At 45.8% G+C, this 11,358-nt stretch overlaps 1 protein-coding gene across 2 annotated transcripts in view; it reads right to left on the bottom strand.

The window, feature by feature from the left end:
- Positions 1–5,700: 5,700 nt before the first annotated feature.
- The window catches only part of TMTC1 (transmembrane O-mannosyltransferase targeting cadherins 1), a 148,713-nt gene continuing 143,055 nt past the window's right edge, over positions 5,701–11,358 (bottom strand). For both annotated transcript variants that reach the window (XM_037389547.1, XM_037389546.1), the window contains one exon: positions 5,701–10,890. In XM_037389547.1, coding sequence (XP_037245444.1) covers positions 10,750–10,890 — 141 coding nt within the window. In that variant the 3' untranslated portion in view covers positions 5,701–10,749. The remainder of the gene's footprint in view (positions 10,891–11,358) is intronic.

Raw genomic sequence — 11,358 nt, 5'->3', positions numbered from 1 at the left:
CCCCAGGTCTTGATGCTAGCCAGGGGCCCAGAGGATCCATCCCCCTGACCTGAGCACCCTACCCTCTCCCTGAACCAGCCCCTTCCTGTGACTTCCTGCTACAGACATCGTCAAACTGGTTCATGTGCAAGGAGTGGGTTTTGGGATGGGGGGGAGGTGGCAAATACTGTTTTGCCACAGGTGCCAGTGTTTGCTCTGGCAATGTGCAACCAAGTAGTATTTTTCTAAATAGAGCTGTGCCCTGCTCAGTTACTCATAAAGCATCATCCCACAATCATTGTTCCATATTTTTCCTTATATACACGCAAGCTGCTAGGCAAGATGCAGGGGACCAGGGAGGCATCCTCCTGATGCCACTGTATAGAAACTATTTGTGTCAAAGTATTTCTTAAGGGAAGGTTGCTGGCATTAAACAAAGCTGTGCATAAAGTCTGGGTCAAGCTGACCCACTCTTTCAAGTACTCACCATCTCAAGTCATCAAAACTGATGAATGAAAGGACTTCTAATCAAGGGAGCCAGCCTTGGGAAACAAACAACAGATAATGATAAGACCGTTATGTAAGTTATGCAGAAAGAAGTCTCCACGTGAAAAACTTCTGGCCACAACAGGAGATAAGCTGATAAGGTGTTGCAATCCTCAGAAAATCAGTTGAAAGTAGGACAAAGGTAATTGTGGTAATGGGAGATCATGACCTCCAACTCAAATAGCCCACCAACAGAGGGCAAAACCCTGCTTCGGGAGCATACCTAGATAGTAAAAAAACTTCAGTAGCGCTATCTGAGGATGCGTACTAGTTTGCATTAGAAGAGAGAAACTTGTTTTCTCCATTACCAACTTTATGGTATCCCTTCCTTCCCACCTCTGCAAACTCCTTCTGTACCATAAACCCAAGGAAACCCTCAGCAGGCACATGCCACAAAAGCTCTGCAGCTGCATTAGCTCACGCCAGCCACAGATGTTGTCTTCACCATTAGTTCAACTCGTTCCCTTCCACTTTGGGAGAGAGGTCAGCCTGGGAAGCTGGGCAAAGGGAATTTTACTCCAGCTTCCACTGGTGAGTGAGCAGCATTCTATGACATGAGGATGAAAGCGGTGGCTCCTGCCACTCCTCCCCGTTGCCCAGGGGGAAGGGTCTGCCACACAGACCCACTGGGGCTGCCCACCAGGCACCAGCTGTCTCCCACCAATGATCTGAGAGAAGAATCCCAGCTGCAGAGCTTCCTCGGGCTCTTCAGGTCAGTGGGATGAATTCCACACTTCAGGCCTACACACATGATGGAAACAAGAGTGTTTTGAAGCGAGACAAGGCCCCACATGCTCAAATGCATTACCTCAAGCTCTTCTGGCAAGTAGGGAATTAATGGGACAAATCCAGGTGTCACAGCTTTCCTGATTCCAGCCTGAGCTCCAAGCTGAAGGCAATTGTATGGAGATAAATGAAAACACACTAAGATGCTGATGTGTGTAAAGCTGAGGTCTCCTGTGAAGTACTTTCATGATGTGTGTGTAGTCATAAAAAAAAAAAAGCAAGCAAATTTAGATTTCATCCAGTAGCCTAATTATTCTTAACTAAATGCACCTGGGACTTAGAAAATTCAGTAACAAGTGCAACAGGTTATAACGATGCCACCAGGCTTCATTCAAAGTTTGTTACTTCAAAGCTTCCATACCTTAAGTGCCCTGGGGCACTTAACCTGAGCAAGTAAAGTCATCGTGAAAGATGTTGTCTCTGAAGTGAGCTGGCCCAGCACTCGGTCTTAGCTTTGGTCTGAAACACATGGCAAGCAGACAGAGCTCCCTCACAATGCTTTTGGCACCAATTGTGCCTTACAAATGCAGACAACGAGCACAGGGAAGGTTTGATTTAGGGGTGGCTACATCTGGTTAAGTTGTAGATGCTTCATTGAACTGTGCAGTTTGAGATAAATTCGTGGCAACCCTGTTCATGTTGTCTAGGGAAAACCCCACCAGTCCTCGGCCAGCACAGAGTGATGCACACACTGACAGGCCTGCTGGGTCCCGTGCTGGGTGGAGGAGAAAGAGGTGTGCTGCTTCCCCCAGGCAGCTCCAGATCATGACCACCATAGTAAAGATACACAAGGGGAGCGATCTTAAATACCTGGGACACAAAGAAAAGGAACCAACTGCAACTTCTCATAGCAGAGCTCTGCTTCTCCAGGCTGGATGGTTGCAGGAGAGGGGCAGCATCAGGGCTGGCATCTCAGCTGCTTTGCTGAGAAGAAGACAGCAGCTTCTACTCCTTTCAGCTGGCCCAAGTCTGCACCAGCTAAAAATCACTGTTAATCACTCCCATCCAATGTGTTTCTCATGTCAATAGGAGGGGTCCCCTGCCTCTCCCAAGCCAAAGCTGGGATAAAAGTTCAGTTCCCAGCCGTACAAACATAAGCACTATAAATCTCATGATTTAGGAAGTACTTGCACTGTCCTCGCCCTGGTGAGAGCCTGGAACAATTTACTGGAGTCACCAGGAGACCAAGTCTGGATCCAAAATGTTACCATCACAACGCCACCACTACACCCCTCTCTGACTTTGGGGCTTATGTCCTCTGTGTAGGCTTGAAGGTGATGCTACTTGCTTAATCTTCCCATCAAGCTGACAGGTATTAAAAAGCCCACCAACCTCTCATACCACCTTATCTGAGTGCCAGTGAACTGAGAAGCCCACATCTTTCTCCTCTACCTGGATGGCCAACCACCCCAAGACAAGTGGGGTAACAAGTGAAACTCATGCCACAAGGTTGTGGGGATCCTTGCACAATTCCTGCAGTTGTGCAAGGTCCCTGCACAACCCTCATCTGCCTGTAAAGGGGCTAACAGCTACCTGTTGCTCTGTTCAGACCACCCTCTCCCCCCCCGCCCCCCCCCTGCTTTTTATAGCATTTTATCATATTCCCAGAGAACTCTCTGGCCTTAAAGGATTTGACTACTGCAAAAAGCTCAGGCACAAAAATCAGGCACAATTTTCCAAGCCACTGACCTGGACCAAGCTCTCCCTAGCCCTTGCTGCTGACTAGCTTTTCCAACAAGAGACTGTGGTGATTATTGCTATAGCAGCAAGTCTACTAGTGAAGTAGAAAATAAATAGACTTTGTCAGGAAGGTAAATGACAGAGAAAACACCACTCCCTTAGCTGGGGAGAGAAATAACATCAGCAACAGCAGAAGATCTAGCATCATACTGGAGTAGGGTGGGAGGGAGAGCAGTTAGGTGGTTATTCCATCTCTTGCCCCAGGTGGGAAGATCTTTTTATAATTTGTTTCATTACTAGGAGCAAGTCACTATGAAGATCACCATGCTACTGCCCAACTTGACCCCCTTTGCAGCCTAACCTGTGCTTACTTCCCTCTCTTACCTAAAGCATCCCTAGGAAGGAAGCTTTCATATGGAAGCAAGCCAGACAGGGAGCTGTAAATAACATTACCCACTGCAGGAGAATGTGCAAGAAGGCTTTGAGAACATGCTGCCATTCATTGCTCTCCTAGACACTTCTCTGACCTGCATGCCCCAGGGTCATCAGTTAGAAAGCTCAATAGGACCAAATTATTTCTTTACTGCACAGCCAAGGGACCACACAGCAGGTGAGCAGCCTGCATGGGGAATGGCTCGCCACAGCAGCCAAGAGGCGGGCTGTGGTGAGCAGCACCTAGATGGAGAGGGTAAGAAGGGCTTGTGGTCCCAGCAAAGCTACAGCAAGGGCAGCCCAAAATCACTCATGAGGGGCAAGCACACCAAGCCCTGGCACCATTTGTGAAACTGACTGCTTACATTCACTGCTTTGGTAGCTTAAAAGAGCAGATAACACCAGCATGAACTGCTGTAGCCCCTACGTTGGGGAGATGTAGAAGATGTACAAGACTCACCACATGGAGCAAGGAGGGACACCAGCAGCAAGAGTAGCCTAGCTCCCACCACAGCCCAGGGAAGGTACCCAGTGCTGGAGCCCAGGCTATGCTCTGTTACACACAGGGAAAAACAACCCCCTCCCCCCAGCCGACAGATCCCTTTAACTGATGAAAGGTCAATCGGTTTTGGCAGGTGAGGTTGCAGAGCTGCAACTCAGGAGGGTTTGGAGGCTCTCCAGGAGGTCACCAGCTCCCTGGGCTCTCCTATTTGTAGTTTGCTGCCCACTCCCCATGGGGACTGTGGCAGGATCTAATGTCCCCCCTCGCTATTGCCACCAGACCTGAGCTGCATCTCATTGCTTTTGCAGAGGAGGGTTAGCGCAGGTAATGGTAAGTCCAGCCAAGTTCCTTGCTCTGTGGTCTCTCCTCACCCAGGCTGGCCAGAGGGGCATGTTTATAAGGTATGGTGGTGTCTTTGCTTCTTCCTTCCCAGAGGACACCAAAAGAGTTGGACACCTCCAGCAGCATTTCATTTGTGAAGCAATACACAGGTTTACAGAGAAGCTTAAGTAGCTGCTGTGAGGATGAAAATTATTTGACCTTTTCCACAGGGAGGGCCGCTATCCAAATACTACAGGAGCAACTAGAAGCATGGAGCTGCCTTTTGGTTTTGGGCCAGAAACTGCAGAGCCCCCAGGTGCTGCGGTGCTTCCAGACACACAGGGCCCTGGTGTCACCCACAGCAGAGCAGCCGCCTCCATCCCACCTCGGGAGCTGCTGAGCAGCTGGGGGGTGCATGCCCTGGCGGAGGTGAGGGCAGCCCAGCTGTCCCTGCTTGCCAGGCCGCTGTCCATCCCCGGGGGCACTGCCTGCCCTGTTGGCCAGCTGGCAGCAGGAGACCCTCTCTCCTGTGGTAACAATGCCAAAGGCCAACTGGATCTGCAGGCAGCGGAGGTAGGCAGGACCGCCGAGCTCTATTCCTTGTTCTGCTCAAAGGGCAAAGCTGCACACTGCTGCGTGGGGCAGGATCCAGGCTGTGGCCTGGGCATACATCTGATTTCTCCATCAGTACAAATGAGGATGTGGGCAGGTGGGTGTTGGGTAGCAAGCTCCATAAAGAAACCCTGTTTCTGCTGGGATCTGAGAGAACTTCAGGCTGTATGGACTGACTTCAAAGGCAGCATGCGATGTCCCTTCATGCTACAGAGGGGTTTGCACACACCAAGGTGGCAGGAAACACTATGGCTTGTGTTCAGGGCTTTTGGTTCTCTTTCAGGTCCATTTTCAGTGGAGGCGTTCATCACCATCACAATCCTCTGAGCAAACTCAAGCCCTGGGAGCATGCAGGAGCATCTGGGAATGTCAGCTAGGAAGAAGGGAATTAGAAAAAAATGAGTTTCTTTTTAATTTCTGCTCTTTCTCTTTCTACTCTGCAGACTTGTTTGACACATTAATGACAGATGTATAAAGCCTGACATGAACAGCTTATGTCAGTATAACATTTTCAATCACCAAGACCATGTAAGCACCAGCCGTCATACTTTCTCATGCTCAGGCTCCAAAAAATGCCTGCTCCCGTATTTTTTATGGCCAGACTTAAATACATGTGCTGCATAGTTGCTCCTACATGAACTGTAACTGGGACTCCTTGGGCAGTGAAATGTAATTCAAGCGGAGTAAGAAACTTTGGCCCTTCCACCTCCAGAACAACTTGTTCATGGTTGGTCCTAAGGAACAGGCTGACCCCATAGCCAAGAGAATAAAACCAGACATGGCACTTTCTTTTCTTTTCTTACTTTTTATATAAAATAGACATTTACATACATTTTCTTTTGCAAAGACTTAGAGCATAAGTCCTTTATGTGAAATCTAGCCATAAATCCCACAGTGAAAAAAGCAAAGACTTTGCAAATTCCTGTACCACTGACATACATCCAGCTGCTGCTAAGTATGAATTTATTTTTAGAAGATTTCTAATCTATGGGCTGTTTTCTTGAGTTTTTTTAAAAGATATGCACAACTGATTAAAAAGAAATTAGATACAGAAATAAGAGCCATATGAATAACAGGCAATGCAAACAACTCCCACATGAGAGGAACACACAGCGTGACATCCACTTCAGGCAGAGATTTCTACAGTAATACAGTTGTAGAAGCCATAACTTTTACAGAGGATACCACTGGGGGTATTTTCCAGAACAAAACATTTTCACCAAGTCATTACAAACATGGCAATGAACTTTTGCACGAAATTATTGAGATTACCTGAAGCAACTTTGCCACATCGTAACACTAGTGAATGCCAAGCACTTTTTTTCTTTTCCCCTTTTTTTTTTTTTTTTTTTTTTTTTTTACTGCTGGTTTTAAATGTACATGAAAGCAAGATGGTGCATTTTGTTGCTGCTGCAAGAGACTGAAAGTTGGAGAAAAAACCCTCTAAGGGCTATTTTTTTCCAAAGATTGTGCATAATTGCATATATATGAAAGATAGAAATTGAGCACTTGGGCAACTTAATCACATACAGACTGACGAGACTGAAGCATATACCAACTGTTTCGCTGAGCTGGAGGAAAAGTGGGGCAAAGGATCATACAACTACATTCCAAATTGCTTAATTATTAAAATTAGAAATTATCTTCTTTCACCAAATATTGTATACCATATCTGGCTTGGTTTCTATAATTGTTAAGAAGCTTTCATAGTTTTTAGATAATTTTAGGGGTGTCCAGCTTCCCCTGCAAGTTAGGCTCTTTATTTTGGATTTTTTTGACTTAGACTTCTTCCACCTATGTGCATGCATGCACACATCCTCATCGAGATCTATGGAATGAAGGCCATTTGCACTGCTGCATTCACTTGCTGTTTGGCCACAACAAGTTGCCTGCACATCTGTAGGAACATCTAGTCCAAGCAGTCTGTGAGAGAGAGAAAATGCCCCCCACTGCATCGTTTATCCTGGGGGATGGAAAAGGAGTGGAAGCAAAGAATGCTGTACTTTAAATAAGCAATAAAACAAAACAAAATCCATCAGCTGAAAATATTATTCATGGGGAAAGGAAAAAGCAACACAATTATTAAGTTTTTCATTTAGGATTAAAACGCACAGTGAGTACACAAGAGTCCTGTCTAACCAGCTTTCCGTTAATTCTCCACTCTAATATTGATGAGCACTGAGGTTTAGCCAATGCAACTTGCAGAGCGCGAACTTCCCCCTCCAGGTAGAGCTTCAGCCATTTATTAATTTGTAATCTCTGCTAACCATGCTGAGCGCTGGAGTTGACAAAAACAATGTATTTATAACTCATTATTTTAGAAGCTGTGCAATGCTAGAGGAAGAGGACATTTCCTATGATTAATTAAGATAATATCCAGTTTATCACAAGGTAAGTTCCTTGATTTATCATCCACAATAGCGTTCTGTTTTGGTGGAGGTAACCCATTTCATATCATACTCCATTCTTCTTCTTCGCCTGCAATAAACCTTTCATAAGATTAATGTCCTGAACAAACACAGTGTTTCAGCATGGACGCCAACGAGACAGGGACTCAGCTCCAAACTTCACAAGGGTTTAACTGCTTTGGTAGCTTACGGTCTGAGTCATTCTCTAAATACGCTGCCAGTTTGCAGACCATCATCCTGCATAGATGGGGTATAAAGTGCTGGTTCAGGAAAGCGGGGTTTCATTACTGAGCTCTCCTCTCTCCGTAACTACCACAATCCTAGCTCCAAAATGTGGAGTCGGCCTTTCAGCATATAAACATAATCTGGTTCAACTGGGATTAAACTCCATGGATATGTTACCTGCCTAACTCAGGTAAGTGGATGAACGTAAGCCATGCCTTCCAACCAAACCCACGGGGAGGGTGGTCTCATTATTCTGCAAGTAAGACAGTGCTGCAAAAATCCTTCTCCAGGATCTGGGAGGAGAGCACCCAAAGCTGTATTATACTTTTACATGTGCACTGGTTTTAGGAGGTCAAGATGGCTTTGATCAGGTTCTAGGACAAGAATGAGCCAATCATTTCTACCAGGTCTCTCCAAAAAGACAAACTAAGATTTAAGCTGAAGTTAAAACCACAGAACCAAGTCTTCCCCTTCACAAAGCATTGCTATAAAAAATACAAGTTACTTTATATTTGAAAAAATATGTTTCACTGGCCACAATTTAAAGCCACACTGTTGTGGGGCCTGTAGAATATATAGTATTTATTTAATATATCTTTATGAGGCAAACTTCATAGCTGATACACATTTTTAAATAAGACATACCTCCCCCCACCCCTATCCCCCATGCCTCGGCGAGCTGTTGGAGCACTCCGGAGCTGCCTCCTCTGCAGGGGGCTTTGTGCTGTTGGGGCTGCACCAAACAGCCCTCTGCCAGCCCCCAAAGCCACCGCCACAGGGTGGTACCATGGGCAGCCAGCCAGCTTGGCACACAGGGCTTCGGTGAAGCTGCCCCACAGACAGGCTCACCCTGGGGAGAGGCAGAGCTTTATGGTCCAGGTACCTCTGAACACCCCAGTAATGAACCACCTACGACTCTGCAATGCATGGTGGGCAAAAGACTGCTCTCAAAGGCGTTTAAGCTTCAGTTTCCCCATCCGATGGGATGCTGCTGGCATGACCCCATCTCCTCCTGGCCATCCTGGCAGTGCCAGGGCTGTGCAAAGCTACTCCATGCGTGGCATCTAGCAGAGCACCCGCACTGGGGACTTGCAGAAATGTCAGGTTGGCAAGTCCACAGCCATAAAAGTCATGTGAAAAGACAAAGAGTTGCTGGTCCAGGCCCAGGACCTCACACCTGCCGTTGGCCCTGGAAAGCAGAGTGCTTTGGGCTGAGAGGAGAAGAGAAAATACACCAGCAAAAGACTTGCTTATTTTGGTCCCAGCTGCTGCCTTGGGAAACTGGTTCAAAGGGAGAGAGCCCAGAAATGTATGTCACCACCTTCTCCCTGCAATGGTCTCTCCCTCCCAGCTGTAGGCACTGGCTGGACTCCTTGACCACTACCTCTCAAGTCCAGTCTCGTCTTGGTGGGCACACAGCCATGGCTCTAGCAGGTCCACAAGCCCTGGCAGGGCAGACATCTGTACCAGTCTGGACACTCTCTGAGCTCCAAATGCAGTTGGAGTCATGTTAATAATTTGTCAGTAATTTGACCACCAGTAGTGGCTAGACACCGAGCTTTTTAAATGGAGCCAGTGGAGCCACCAGAAATCTGGAGCTTGCTGAGGTGCCATGGCCAGCACCAACTAAACCTGCGTGCCACATGGGTCACTGCCACAGAGGCTTTTCCTGACAGATGTGTACCAAGGCATCACATACCTAATCGGAACTATCCTTTACTAATAACGCCAAACCCTGGGCTGCTTTTCTGCAGGAACTGGTCACAGCCTAGCTGAAATATAACAACTTTTACAGCAGTTTCTTGCTGCAAGAGGAACAAACTGATGACCTACCCTGATGTCCAAACCCAAAGGCAGTGGCACCAAGCATGATCCCACTAACTCTGCGAACTGGTACAAACCCTGGTAGAAGCAGCAGAAGCGCTGGTATTGCAGTGACAGTATGGTCAAATGTGATCTGCAGCTACTTGCTTTAGAAACATCGTGAAAGGGAGTTATTCAGGCATGCCTCGGTGGTATTGGTTTTTTCTAACTTCATACAATACAAGTCACAATGCCCAGCCACGTGGCCAGCTGTGAAGGATACTGCCCAATTCATATAAAACAGAGAAAATATATTAATTATTTGATTACTATAAGTTAAATAAATAAAGCTCAAAAATAAAAGCCCTCATCCTGAAGAGAATTTGTTTTCCCTTTCCAGTATTTAAAATATAGATTTATGACTGATCAGCTATGGGTAATTTTCTATACCTTTTGGGGGAGGGGTGAGAACACTTTGACAAAGTGTTTTGTCAGTGTTATCACCATGATAAATGGGCTTTGTCCCTGCACACCCATAAAAAAGCCTCTTTAGTACCTTTCCAGCCTAGGAAATCTTCCCTAATCTCTCTGTGGCTTTCCTTTGCCTCCTATATTGATCAGATTGGTTGGTTGTTTTTTTACTGGGGACTGGACAGGAGGACAAATAATCCTAGAGCTTCCTATTCCCTTTGGATGCTTCCATTGTTTTTCAGAATAATAATTATTTGGCCTGGAGGGAGAGAGCAAAGGGTAAAGCCATATGATATTTGACAGTACTGATGTCATGAACCTGAATTACTACAAAATTACTACCTTATGAGTGAAACATTCAGGTGAGATCTTCCCTCAAAGGATCATTTGTCCTACTTATAGAATCATCCTCTAGGGTGATATTCAGATACCATTTTCCCTTTCTTTAGAATAATTTTCCAGTCACATTTAGAGCTGTAAAAGTGGCCACCACTTCCTCAGCATCAACCCCTTGAAACCTTTTCATGTGACTGTTATGACCATCTTTCCTGGCTCAGAAGGACCTGGCAGCACTTGCAATGAAGCCCATCAGTGGTACTTTACATGGACGAGGTGACACTGTGTCAAGCAACAGGAGGTGCTATTTCACCCCTGCTGCAATGGATGAGCGCTTTGTCTTCATTGTTTCCCCAGTGATAACCAAGATATCAAAGGTACAAGTCCCACTCACACTCCTGGTGTGATTAAAATGGGTTCAACCTAAACATAAATCTTGATTAAAGGAAGGTTTTCATTCATTCCCCAGCATGTCCCACAGGAGTCAAGCGTCTCCTGTAACTTTGGTCAAAGACAAGCATGCATTCAAAATTTGCCTTCCATAATTCTGAGTCCTATCAAAGTTCCTTCAGCATCACTTCAAGCAATAGGTTTTCACCATACTCTTCTCCAAGGGGCATAGGGTTTCTTTTCACTGGTGACTGAACGCTATGTTTGGTCTTTCTCCTGGACTTCCTGAAACCGTTTCTCCAAGCGATCCAGTTTGGCCAGATTCTCCTTCAACAACTTGCTGTTTGGAACCAGCTGTAAGGCTTTCTCATAGTAGCCACGGGCAGTGACGTAGCTCCCCTACAAAGAAAATGAGTGACAGATCTCATCTGCATTCCCTGACATAAAAAGTTCATTCCCTGGGAATGGCAAAGACCATAAAACAAAGGAAAAAGAGTTTATCAAACCTAATACTGTTAGATAACAGGAATACTTCTACATTATGAAATGGATCACCAGGTGCCATTAGCCTAAATTTGAGCAAACTCACATGGCAAGAAGTAGATTTTAATTTTTCCATTATGTTGTACCAAAAGAGTTAAATTTTACTCAGTGGTAGGACAGCTTGAGAATATCACACAACATGACTCCTTAAGACCCAAATCATAATGATATGCTAAAGTATTCAAACAGATAAGCAACCACAGGGCGGGCTGTCTATTTTTGTAATTTCATGCCAGTATTCTGCATTAGACATCTTTATTAAATTAATTAGGTAGAGAGGAATCTTAAAAGGTGACTCACAGTGATATTTTTCTAAAGTAGGTC

This window comes from Falco rusticolus, chromosome 5 (genome assembly GCF_015220075.1).
Source record: "Falco rusticolus isolate bFalRus1 chromosome 5, bFalRus1.pri, whole genome shotgun sequence".
In the NCBI taxonomy this organism is placed as follows: domain Eukaryota; kingdom Metazoa; phylum Chordata; class Aves; order Falconiformes; family Falconidae; genus Falco; species Falco rusticolus.
Note: the sequence above shows the minus strand (reverse complement) of the source record. Positions and strands in the feature narration are given on the sequence as shown.